The 13,501-nt window shown below is 39.1% G+C and overlaps 1 protein-coding gene across 2 annotated transcripts in view; it reads right to left on the reverse strand.

Annotated features, from left to right (window-relative positions):
• Positions 1-626: 626 nt before the first annotated feature.
• The window catches only part of Golga7 (golgin A7), a 16,113-nt gene continuing 3,238 nt past the window's right edge, over positions 627-13,501 (reverse strand). Inside the window, exons 3-6 of one of the 2 annotated variants that reach the window (XM_005362431.2) lie at positions 9,966-10,118; positions 5,260-5,361; positions 4,035-4,097; positions 627-1,914 (exon numbers count right to left, since the gene is read on the reverse strand). In XM_005362431.2, coding sequence (XP_005362488.1) covers positions 4,050-4,097; positions 5,260-5,361; positions 9,966-10,118 — 303 coding nt within the window. In that variant the 3' untranslated portion in view covers positions 627-1,914; positions 4,035-4,049. Of the gene's footprint in view, positions 1,915-4,034; positions 4,103-5,259; positions 5,362-9,965; positions 10,119-13,501 lie in introns of both variants that reach the window. The other variant, XM_026786956.1, reaches the window with a different exon arrangement.

The raw sequence follows: 13,501 nt of genomic DNA on the forward strand, positions 1-13,501 counted from the left end.
GTAAGATGGCAAAATTTTCCTGTAAGAAAATAAGCTCACAGTAAAACATCAGAATAGACTGTATTTTGTATCCTTTTAAAAACTTGTGTTCCTGTACCTGCCTAGTATGCATATAGAGGTCAAATTCCAACTTGTGGATTTGGTTCTCTTCTTCCACCGAGTGGGTCGAGGAGACTAAACTGGTCAGGCTTGGGGCAAGTGTGCTTACCCACGCCATCTAACCATTCCTATTCTGTATTCTCTATAAATCTACCATATTTTTTAAAAAGTCATCAGATGATCCAAGATATTTCAGTAATTCTGACAATGCTTTTCTAATGAAAACTATCAATTTATACTAAGTGAGGGTGGGTAAGATGGCTCAGCAGAAAGTCTCCAGCTACCAACCTTGATGATGTGAGTTTGATACCTAGCGTCCACAAGGTGGAAGGAGAGAAGTGACTCTGGCCTCCACATGCATGCTATGGCATGAGCGTACCCACACAGTAGAACACATCCTTACACACAGCTCAGACACACAAATATAATATTAACAACACTTGGATGTACTCTATCAGCTATTCCAGCACTGTCTTCCAAATACAATGCCACACCCATTTTCCTTTATCAAATCACAACTACAACAGTTTATTTAAGAAAAGTTTTACTAATGTGTTAATATTTCAGCAAAGTTATTGCAACAAGTTTAAAAGGCAGACAGACTAGTATAGGCTTTAAAGGAACAAATAAGGTTTATACAATTAAATTATTACACAGATCTATTGGGATTACTGAATAACCACAAGGCCCAGAAAACAAATTAAATCTGAAAGATTAAATCCAGTATTAGCACCTACAGTATCTCTAAAAGTTAAACTTTTAACTGCTTCATTCATTCCTTAGCTTTCTTAACTTTCTCCCAAATACAGTGCTCTCAAACTCCTAAAAGAAAGGACATAAATTCCAATACTAAGAGTATAGAGATAAAGAAGAGCTGGAAAAAATTGACTTGAACTTGCAAGTTTAATGTGGAAGCCAAAACTTACTCGAGTCAATGAAAAGATTTCTGTGCCCTGAATACTGTATGTGAAGGCTATGAATAAGAGTTTATGAGTAGGTTACAAATTAGCAACATACACCATAATTCCTATCAACTTTTCTTCTAAGTTATATCTGTAACAAAACTAGAGTTAAATGTCACTTTCTTGTTACACACTTGGGGCAGAGCAGGGACAGGCATATCTGATGGTTGAGCATCTACTTATTGTGCTTACTGATTCGTGTAATGAACAAGCAACATACAAAACATCTTCCCGACATTTCGAGGTAATGCACATGAACATAAATGCTTTCAAAGAAATAACCTGAATTGCATTAAATACTGCTTTAATAATAACTGCAATACCAAAACAAATAGCATATATTATTCTCTCAGGGAGCTTCAGTTTCTGAAACTGAACAGCTGAAATCAATCTTAAGATCGGAATCACGTCAAGACTGGCAGCTTTTGGAGATCTGGGTGGTGCATCGGCCAAAGCACATGTGTGACACACCCTTGAAGCCTGTCACTGATGTGGGGGAGTAGCTGTGCTAAGTCATGACTTGTTGGGAACTGGTCCGGGAATGAACAGAACCAATGATACTGGTGTCAGGTAAGAGAAGACTTTGTCTCGGGCTGACCAACTACTTATTATTTAAATGGCTTTGAATTTTAAAAAGTGAAATGCTTCCTTGTATTTTCTTGAAACGAATCAAAAGATTACAGAGTCCTACACAATTGGGAGACACGAAGTGGATGCTGAGTGACAAGAGGTCACTCCAGGTGTGGCACCGTGGCTCTGGCAGCAGATACAAGAGAATAACGCTCTGGAGAGGAGGTAGGGACACTCTGCCATCGGCCAGTGGATAGACGAAGGTCCCAGCTGGAGGCGGGATCTACAGGAGGTAAAAAGTATTTTAGAAAGGAAGGTTAAAATTAGCCTTGGAAACCACCTCTTTAAATGACACGAGCTATGCTGACACCCAACTGCTTAGCAAGCTGTGGCAATTAATCACTTAGAATGTGCTGTCACGTAAGTGCTAGCAAAGGTCAGCTACTTTATCACACTAATTCATTGTGCTGGCAATTATATTTCATCTATTTTTAACCTTTATTTTATGTGTTTTGCCTACATGTGTCTGTGGACCACCTGTGTGCACTGCCGGGGAGGCCAGGTGAGGGTGTCAGGTTCTTTGAACTAGAGTTACAGTTATAGCCAGGGGGGCGCTGGTGATTGGACCCAGGACCTCTGAAAGGGTAGCCAGCTCTCTTAACCACTGAACCATCTCTCTAGCCCCTAATTCATCCTTTATATAATATAGACAATCCTCTAGAAAACATATGCATCTAATATAGATAATAAGATATTAGAAAACTGAAGTGCAAAATATTTTTTGCTTAAAGAGCTTTTTAAAAGTAAAGGCATTCCCATGGTTTGTGATTTCATGTTATACTATTAATTTAGACAACACTCTGTAGACTTTAAGAGAAACTCAAACTAAGTAAGCCATCCTTACGGTTTAATGTCCTTCTCTAACATCCTATGCCACACTGGATCCTGGAATTAAGAAACACAAAGCTCTGAAAACTACACTGTATTGAACAAAAATATTTGCATCCATGAAACTATCTAGAAATTCCTAACACAAATCTTTCCCATTTCAAAATGTCACTCTTGTCTTAATATTGATACATTAGGCTCTGGGGTATAACTGCTCACAACTTTACACCACCTCAGAAAAACATCCTTAAAGTAGTAACAGCTCTAAGATGAGTTGTGACACATGGGCTGTGCAAAGTCAATGCAGCTGTGATTGATAAACGTACTCCAACAGCACAGAACAAAACCATGCAGAGTGCCTGGTGGTTCATCTGAGAAACATCAGATTGGAAACTGTACATGAGAAAATGTACGGGCAAGTAATGCTGTGCTCAAAACAAAGCCTTTAAAAGAAATAAAACATATGGCAGTCATTATTTAGACCTCTGGCTTTCAAAACTTTAGGTGATACATTAACTATAGCAAAAAGACCACAGTTTTGGAATGTTGAGTGATTTATAGGATTTAGTAAATGAACAGGAGAAAAATGGATTTTTAAAAAAGCTACTGAAAAGAAGAAAGGGCATTAAGAACCCATGATCTGTCCTTTCTGTATATTTCTGTTGCTGTAAACCTTGAGAGGAAGCATGGCCTAGAATGGGCCTTTGTGGTGAATCGCCAACACTTGTTAGCTATTAGCTATGTTATCTTGATCGCTAGCCTACTGATCTCAGTTCGCTCCTCTGAAGTGGAGACTTGTGAGATTCAGAAGGCCTGTTAACACAATCCCAGCAGAGGAGCCCACAAATGGCACCTGCTAGTTGTGTTGTGCTGCCTGATAATCAGGAGCAGACACCTGCGGAGCTCACAGAGCTGTAACTGAAATGGAGGAAGTAGCATTCTATCCTTTAGAGAGCTGGACAATACAGGGGCAGGCTCAACAACATCTGACTACAGGTTTCTCTTACCGTAACTAATTTGTTCCTATTTATTAAAGAGTAGCACGTGGATATATGAAAATATTAAGGAATAAAATTTATGTTGTACCCTCCAGGTAAAGTTTCTTCCAAAAAGCTCTGAAGCCATGATTCCCCTACTCCGAAATGTCCCTGGGCCTCCTTAAAGCTTAGGCATATAGGTAGAAAAATCTGAGCTGATTCATATGTATAACACCCAACATTTATGAGGCCAGGACAGCTCAAGCATTAAACAAGCCAAAGAAACACCTCTCTCAATATCACAATAACAACCAGTCTTAAGATAACAGAGGGGGAAAATAAAAATTAAACTGCATAATCAGGTAAATTTGGGTTACATACACATTTAAAATACAAAGTGAACCTGTGATTAGCTGAAGCTTATACAACGAGTAGAATACCCTACTTGATTTAGTCTGCTATTTACCAAGCAGGGGGAAAAGTCATGCATAATTAAAAATCTTAACACTGTATATAAACCATGTGATTTCATAGTCACCTTTAATTCTATGGTTTATCTTCCACTGCTCACACCTCTGTCTTCATAGATGGTGATTTCAATCTGAACAGCATGGCCGTTAAGAAAACACACTCAACTGTAACACATGAAGCAGACAGACTACAGCAAGACGGTGTGCAGTTTGATTTATGCATTCTGTTTTGCTTATCTTTGAATCATTAAAATGTCTTCCTACTTCATTAAACATGCTTTTTTTGCTTTGCAAAAAGTGTTTATTATCTGCTATGATTTGAGTAGTTACTTCTAAAACTCTAGTTTTAAAAAGAATCTATGAAGTTTTTTTTAACATTTATTTATATTTATGTTCTGCCTGCATGTATAGACACACACAAAGTGTGTGCAGTGCCTATCATGAGGTTCAGAAGAGAATGTGGGATCCTCTGGAACTGGAGCTATGGATGTGAGCCACCACATGGGTGCTGGAAATGAAACGAGTCCTCTGCAAGAGCAGCCATTTCTCCAGTCTCTGGAATGAATATATATATATATAAAATCTAGATTCATAGCTAAGAATTCATAGGAATTTAGGGGCTCAAAAATGCCCTAAAATTATATGAAAGCATTTTCTTGGGAGAGGTTTCAATACCCCTAAAAGAACCATTGCTATAGAGTAAAATAAAACTCTGTATCAGCTGCACAGCATAGAATAATGTGACTAAATTAAAAATTATTTAGCCATTACTTCATCAAGTAAATGAGGTTTTGTAATTTTATTTACCAAATCTACTTAGTGATTTCTCAAGGCGTAGTGCCTCTAGAAATACAGACAGTATGTCAGAGGTGACGGAGTTACACATCTGGCAGCTGTAACAGACTTCAACTAGTCAGATGAACCTGTGGACTGCAACTCATTTGGATGACAAATCTCAGCACCCATTTCAGAGGGGGTTCAGGCTCACAGTCTGTGGCTGAGATACATCGCTCTTACAAGCATACTTTTACCTAAGATGCCCTCAGAACCAAGAGGGATAGTAAATAGAATACTAGACAATCCAAAGACCAGTACACCGCAGAGTTCAGAGGTGTGTTTTAAGTAAGAAAACACATTGGCGAAGGGATGCTTATGGTATATAATTTACATGAAAATTCTGAATGCACATATAAGAACGGGTAGGAGCTAAATTCTCTCTGGCCAAGGACAAACAGTACCATCACAATGTTCTTTATAGATATTTAGACCTTCTGATCTTGACTAAAAAGATACAACTCGGAGTCCTCTCTCGATGGGGTCTGTTAGGAGGAGGCCTTGGGGAGCATATATCTTCTCATTCTGTTCCTGAATGTATTTGGAGACTTTCTTCAGGACCTGCCAAAAGGAAACACCACAGCTTTTTTATAGATTTCTTTTGAAGTGTTGGCTAGATATCAGAATATTCAGACAGTGAGCTGGTCTTCAATGCAAGTCATATGATTTACAAGGCAGAGCTCTTGTCGGCTGCACACAAGTCACAGTGTGTGCAGAGTGCTGGACTCCAGTGCGAGGCAAATGTACAGACACACAGTGAGAATCAAGCCCTAGCCCGCTCACCTCCGATCTGGGCACACAGAAGTCATTCATACACACACACACACACACACACACACACACACACACAGTGGCACCCATTACTATGACCTCTTCTAATATGAAGGATCGCTCTGCTCTTGCTGCTTAAGAGCTTCCTGCTTAAGAACTACTTTTCTCCCTCTTGTGTGTTTTCAGCCATTTAAAGCAATGATTGGCCAATAACAAAGGGAGCTCTGTCACGCTACTGGGAGGTTTATTTCCTTTGTAAAGCACACAGATGTGAATGCTTGCAGGGCTTCTGATCACAGGTGTCTTGAATCATTCCTATGTTTGCATACATTGATACTCTGTAGCTTGCTCGTTTCCTAGACAGGAACTTAAAATTATAAATTTAGTATTAAGCTTGTAAAAGTCAAAACAAATGTAGACAAAACCCAGACAGGACACAAAGTAACTTTGAGAAACAGCAATTCTAAGAGAGTGAGAAAATATAGCTTTACCTAAAGTGAAGGAGCTACAGGCTTTACTTCAGGCTCAAAGTCATCAGATCCCCTTTCTGGCTTTAGCATTCTAAGGAACTGTGATTTAGTCTTTAAGTTACCCTGCACTTCCTTAGATTTATACTATGAGCAAATGATGAGGCTACAAACTTGATCACAATATAAAGAGGAAAAGCAATGCATGGAACAAAACAGCACTAGATGTCAAGCACTGACTAAGTGCACAGATGTACCAGGAAAAGGAACAAAGGAGGTAGATGTTACAATTGAGATATTTTATTTAGTACAAACTAACTTAAACTATGAAGCCCTATTGTGGTTTGAACGGTCTTCTCATTGAAGGAAAATATAAATACTAGTATATGTATTACATATAACATTACATATATATACACACACATATACATACACATACTATTTAGATTCTATCTTTGAGGTTAATATAATCTCAGGTTTATTCCCTTTTTAAAAATGGTATGGATAGATACTGAAAGAGCAATCTACATGGTTCTTTATTTAGTAAATTTAAAATATTATTTCTAAAAATAACAACTTTTTAAACCTAACTAGCTGCAGCAACGTGCGTATCTGAAGAATGTGAGCTGTGCTTGGTCATGATGAACAAACCCTACAGGCACTATCTTCACAGTCTGTCAATCACTAAATTACTGAGTGGAAGGAAGCAGTCCATAAATGAGGCCAACTCAGGACTTCCAATCGCCTTTCCAACTCTCCCTTTGCCCAGCACATTAATTAATATGAGAGGGAACACAACCGTGTGCACGGACAGCTCCTAACAATGGATCCCTCTGAACTGCTTTCCTCCTTGGGCACAGATTACTAGCAAGGAAATAGCATTTCTTTATTTGATTCAAGCATAATTTGTTGGACAAAGTTTCTGTTTAATCTTTAGTACCATTTCTGTGATCTCTCACTCTCTAAAATAAACTCCAAATCTCCTTACACTGTTTGGAGAAGGCAATACAAGCTGCTTTGAACTCTTTATTCCTAGCAACAATAAGCTGTTAATATGGGGAGCTATTCAGAACTGTACCTGATAGTTCTGTCCCAAGAGATCTTAATTAATATGGCATCTTATTCATACTCAATTTAACTTGTTATGTGTATAAGTGTGTGCCTCACTAGGGCACATGTGAAGGCCAAGAGCACAACTATCGGGATTCATTTCTCTGCTGTTATCCTGTAGAGTCCAAGGCTCAAATTCAGGTCATTGGGCCTACACACAAGCTCCTCTATCCCCTGAGCCATCTCACTGGTTCTTATACTTTAAATCAATGTCAAAACAAACCAAGACAACTAAAAAATTACTTTATTCCCAAACACTCAATTCAACCTCAACTCGTATAACATTACAAAGTTAAACGTGAACATGATCAAACCTCCAGGAACAGACAACCTAAGTTAATGTGACTCAGCACATAGGTTGCTAGAGAGGCAGCATGAACCAGGCTGAGTTGAGATCAGAATCTTGTTTTTTTTTTCCCCAGAAAATATTCAAGTGTCCTTCTAATTACAGCCCACAGGCAAAAGGGATGCTTTCTAGCTAGTAAACAAAGCAGACAGTGAGGAGAACCTTCTATAAGCTCAATTGTTCTCTAATTCTAATAGATAGTAACAGTGGAGAAATAACACTAACGTCTTTATCTTCACTGAAAAATCAATAAATAGCATATTATAAGCAACAAAGTGCATAATTGTTTAAGCAAGTTTTAAGGATTATTGACAATTTCAAAAAATTCAACTCACACAATAAAGTGTAAGCATTATATTTGGTTTATTGTTCACTGACAAAGAAACTTTCATGTTTAAAACCCTGGAGTCTAAATGATTCAATCCCACCTTTGCATAGAGAACTAAAGGACATGGTTTGCTGTACAAGTCTCATGACCTGAGTTCAGATCCCAGAACTCAGGCAGAAGCTAGAAACAGAAGCACAAGCATCTAAAATCCAAGCATACCTTAGCAGGAGTCAGGGAGGTTGAGGGACAGTTAGCCCGGAATATACAGCAGTGAACAAGAAAAGGAGAACACAGGGGAAGACAAGGGCCTGTACCCGAGGTTACTGATTTCCACAGATGCCCTGGCACACGTATGTGTGATAAATACATAAAAAATACTTTCTTAAAAAATCTACTTTAAGGGGCTGGAGAGATGGCTCAGAGGTTAAGACTATTGCCTGCTTTTCCAAAGGTCCTGAGTTCAATTCCCAACAACCACATGGTGGCTCACAGCCATCTGTAATGGGGGTCTGGTGCCCTCTTCTGGCCTGCAGGCATACACACAGACAGAATATTGTATACATAATAAATAAATAAATATTTTTTCTTTTTAAAAATCTACTTTAAGTGTTTAACAGTTACTATAAGTGAGGCAATATATTAATTCCAAGATCTACTTTATAGGTGAGAGAACACCAAGAGCCTGTAGCCAGGATGACTTGTCTAGTACCCAGTTATTAATTTCTCCTTACAACTGTCACTCCAAAGGATGTACTTCTCTCACTGTTGGCAGAAATGTACTTCTTTAAAAGCATGCTGGATGAGTGTGTTTTTATCTAAGGGAATTCAAATTTCCATCCTCCCCCAAAGTTAGTCCTGCCTGAACCCTGGTTCTGTTATCAACATATCCTTTGGAATCAGTCACTTCCTTCTGCCCAAACTGCCCTACTCCTAATCCAAGCACTCTCAGCTTGGACTTCTGTGAGCTCCCTAGCTTGTTTGTCCATTCCCACTCTTCTTTTAGGAGTCTGTACTGTGGATATCCTTGCAGGAAGTCATTCTGTAAACATTTTAAGAATTTACAGGTATATTTGGAAACTTGGTCATTTATTTAACACATATTCAGAGTGCCTAACATAGCCAAAACATGGCTTAGGTATTAAAATAAATAACACAATGGTTAAGGCAATACCTGTAGTTGAAGAGGACACAAACCCCTATGTTCCACAGTGTTGCATTGTAAGTGCCAGAAAATGTACACAAGAGAGAAATGATCTGATTATGAGAGTTAAGTAAAACTGGACAGGAACGGGAAATGGGACTGGTCATAGCTGGGGATGAAAAGAACAGCTACTGGCTACCGTCTGACTGGAAACTAACCAAGTCTGGCTGTTGAAACAAGCGAGGGAAGGGTATTGGAGACAGCTAGGAAGGCAACCTGACATCAGCTTCAGGAGGAGCTTGCCCGATCCAGTAATCAGGCAAAGAAGAAAGGCCACTGACTCAGGAGTGGCAGGGGAAGTACGGCTGTGTTTTATAAAGAGAAGAGCACAGAACATGGAGAAATGAGTTAGGGGAACACCAGTCTCCTAACTAAGAGTGAGATGGAGGGACATCACAGAGAAGACGGCAGACAACGTCATGAGGCTTTCACAAATGGGGAAACAGAAAACACTGCAGTTCTTTACAACTGAGTACTTTCCCTCTTCAATTCTCACACCTAAAGACAGGATTAAAAAAAACAGGGTACACCTGAAAAATGGGGAGACGGGACACTTGCATTCTGAGCATCCTAAGTTGGCACCAGAAACTCTAGTTCTGGCAGGCAGCTAAAAGAGAAGGAAAAAACTCAAGTTGGAGGATAAGATTGAATATGAAATTTTAGAAAACAAGTAAAAATATCCTCAAAAAACTGAGATAATGAAGACAGAGATTTTCTACAGCCACTTTACACGTGGAATCTGAACACTGACCTGCTATTCCAAGCAGACATACACATTTTGACCTGTTCTTAAGCACTTAGGGCTCACTCCTGTGTACTAGGAACAACAACAAAATCTGAATTATTTTTAACATGCTTCTAAAGTTTAAAGCGACTTTACTATATAAAAACTTATCTTCTTTCATGATTTTTAGACAGCTTCTAAACACAAATGTACAGTACCTTCTCATAATGAGTTTCCATGCATAAGAAGATGGTATATGCTGTTAAACAAGCCAAACAGCCTTCAAGATATGACTGCCCCCCAAGCTTCTCTGCTTCTGCGTAAAGGTTATTTAGAGTTCGAACTGTTTCTTCAAACTGCTGTCTATCAATCTGTAGGGAGGAAAGAATTAAAAGTTTTAGAAACAAAGATGGTAAAGTCATTGCTTGCTACCACAAATTCACCTTATTGTTTTGACAATATTCTGAATTTGAAGACAAGAACTAGATCAGGCATGGTAGTATACACTGTGCCAGCACATGGGATGCCAAGGCAGGAGGATCAGTCTTGGCTGGGGTCTGAATGAGAATGGGCCCCAAAGGTTCATGCTGTAATACTTGGTCCCCAGTTGTGGAACTGTTCGCTAAGGATTAGAAGGTGTGGCTTTGCTGTGTCACTGGGGGTGGGCTTTGAGGTTTCAAAACTCTCGCCACTCTGGTTAGCTCTTTTTCTGTCTCCAAATTATGAATCAGATCTAAGCTCTCAGCTTTTGCTCCTGTGCCATGTCTGCCTGCCTGCTGACGTGCCCGAAACCATGATAGTTATGGAGTCTACTCACCTTCTGAAACTGTAAGCAAGTCCCCAATTCAATACTTCCTTTCATAAGTTGTATATAACTTCATCATGATGTCTCTTCACAGCAGAGAACAGTAACTAAGACATTAGCAATATAATGAATGCTGAGATCAGCCTGGGCTCATAAGAACTTATCTAAAAACCAAATCTTTTTATGTGGTTAAATCTGGATCCATGTTATTAATATAACTGCTTGGGGTTTACTACCCATTCTATGGAATACTAGAAATCTTGACGGTTCAAAATGCTACTTCCCTATACTGAAATTCTAAGGATACTATCTCTAGTCATATATATTTGTATTTTGAGCACTTATAATGCTATGACCAGTGTTTATATATACACACCCTTAATTGTAGGGGCACATTAGAGGTTCCTTTTATCTTGGAAGAGTATTTATCTTTATTTTTTTCAAAACAGTCTTACTCTATAGCCCAGGATGGCCTCTTACTTGTGGTTTTCCTGCCTTGCCCTTCCAAATGCTGGGGCTTAAGGTGTGCGCCACCATTACCAATCGAGAGTACGCAATCTTAAAACAAGCATCTGAATACTGAACTTACTAGGAAAACGGCAAGAGTATTTTAAGTAGAGTGAGCAAATGCTAAGTTTTATGTTGTTTTCTCAGGCTCTCCTTTTGAAACAATTATTTTGTTATAGATCTCCATACTATGAGAAGGGCAAAATTCTCAAACTGACGCAATGCTTCACAACAAAGCCATTTCTAACCTGGCTTTATTGACTAAAGTGCCATTTTATTTAGTGACATTATCACCCCATGTTCACACTAATACATTTGTCATTTGTCTCCCAGTGACATTTTAGTTAAGGACAGGCTGTATATGTCCCAGAAGATTGTATCACTAGTTCCATGGCATATATGCTCATATGCATCATATATGATGCTCAGAGGACCCATTTCTCAGATTATGTTTGGGTCAGTAAGTGGCAGAGCAGATACAGTACTGCTACTGCCAGCCTGTTTTTCACTCTGGTTGAGACAGGATCTCAAGTATTCCAGACTTCAAACTCATTATGTAGTAAAGACAAGATGACTTTCATGTCCTGATCCTTGTATCTTCTCCATCTTGCTAGGATGAAGGCACAAACTAATTTAATTTAATCACACCTAATTTAATTTGGAACAGGGACAGAGCCCAGGGCTTCCTGATGTGAGGCAACTACTCTAAAAACCGAGTTGACTCTCCAGCCCTAGTAATTTATTTTTACTTTCTTCTAGCACTGTTCCGTACACTTCAACTCTCTCTAGCTTCTCCTAGAAATGTTGACGCCCATTCGTATGTGGAGTATTTCACTGGTGACTGTCATTCTGACCCAGGGCCTCAAATACTCTGGGCAAGCACTCTACTACCAAGCCACATATTTAGTCCAGAAAAACAATTGTGAAAGTAGATAATATTTTATGATCTAGTCTTCGAGCTCCTAAAGTTTCTTAGATCAGAGACAGTTGTCAGTTTTTATGACAAGGGCTAGGTGGACAAAGATTTTGAGAGAGAGGCAGCTAGGCATAGTGGCACACGCATTTAATCCCAGCCTTTGCGAGGCAGAGGCAGGCAGATCTCTCTGAGTTTAAGGCCAGCTTGGTCTCCATAGTGAACTCCAGTACAGCCAGAGCTACACAGTAAGAAATACACTGTCTTGAAACACACCCACCACCAAAAAAATAAAAGACTGGTCACTGAAGACCTAAGCCATGGTGCTCTTGCACTGGAGGCACAGCAGGACAGTTCAGGGATTAGCCTAAATGTGACCACTTAACAGTCTCAGTTTTGTTGTTACTTTATTTATCTAAGTCTTATGATCTGATCAATTTGTTTAAATTGTTTGCATTTCTTTATATACAGTGATCCAAAACAATGAACTCCAACCAGGATTACCTTATTCCTTCCATAGTACAACTGCCTCCTGGACTAGGAATACTAATTACTATTCTGAGAGTACCATGGTTTGCAAAATAGAGGCGAACCATTGGCCAGTTTAATAAAACAAAATCTGAAGTCAGGGATTCATTTTAAAGCTAAGAAAACAAAAAGGAATAAAGTTGTTTTAAAAGCATATGAGAAGAAAATTTTGAGTTTTCAGTGGTTGAGCATTTACTTAACACATATGAAGTCTTGGGCTCCAACCTTAATTTTTGTATGTACACAGCACACACAATTTTAAAAAGTTATTAAGAAAGAGTGTGATGGGGGCTGGAGAGATGGCTCAGTGGTTAAGAGCATTGCCTGCTCTTCCAAAGGTCCTGAGTTCAATTCCCAGCAACCACATGGTGGCTCACAACCATCTATAATGAGGTCTGGTGCCCTCTTCTGGCCTGCAGGCATACACACAAACAGAATGTTGTATACATAATGAGTAAATAAATAAATATTTAAAAAAAAAGAAAGAGTGTGATGGATGGGAGCATAGACGGGAGCAGTTCGGGTAAACAGCGTTAACCATTATGGGCTTCATAATGTTCTGGGCTCATGGAGCACATAATAGTGGTCTCACAAGATTATAATGGAGCTGAAAATTCCTACTCCCTAGTAGCATGGTAAACAGCAGCTCAAGGCATCCCTCACCACTTGTGGTAATATCAGTACAAATAAACCTAAGCTTCTAGCCTAGAAAAGCACACGCAACCAATACTTAGCAATGGCAGCAAGTGATTATGGTACTGATCTACCACATATAATCTATGCTATCGCTTTCAGAGTTCTGGATTGCACTCCTACTTATAAATATGGCAGCAGCAACAACAGATTAAAGTGCTTATGCCATGATCTACACATAGGCTGTGCTATCATTTTCAGCATTCTTTTGCACTGCATTCTTCCTTTCTTACACTTAATGTTGGTGTAAGTATATGGTTAGCACAACAAACCTGCCTTAGTGATGTATTCAATGTTGTGAAGTGACA

This window comes from Microtus ochrogaster, linkage group LG7_11 (genome assembly GCF_000317375.1).
Source record: "Microtus ochrogaster isolate Prairie Vole_2 linkage group LG7_11, MicOch1.0, whole genome shotgun sequence".
Classification (NCBI taxonomy): Eukaryota; Metazoa; Chordata; class Mammalia; order Rodentia; family Cricetidae; genus Microtus; species Microtus ochrogaster.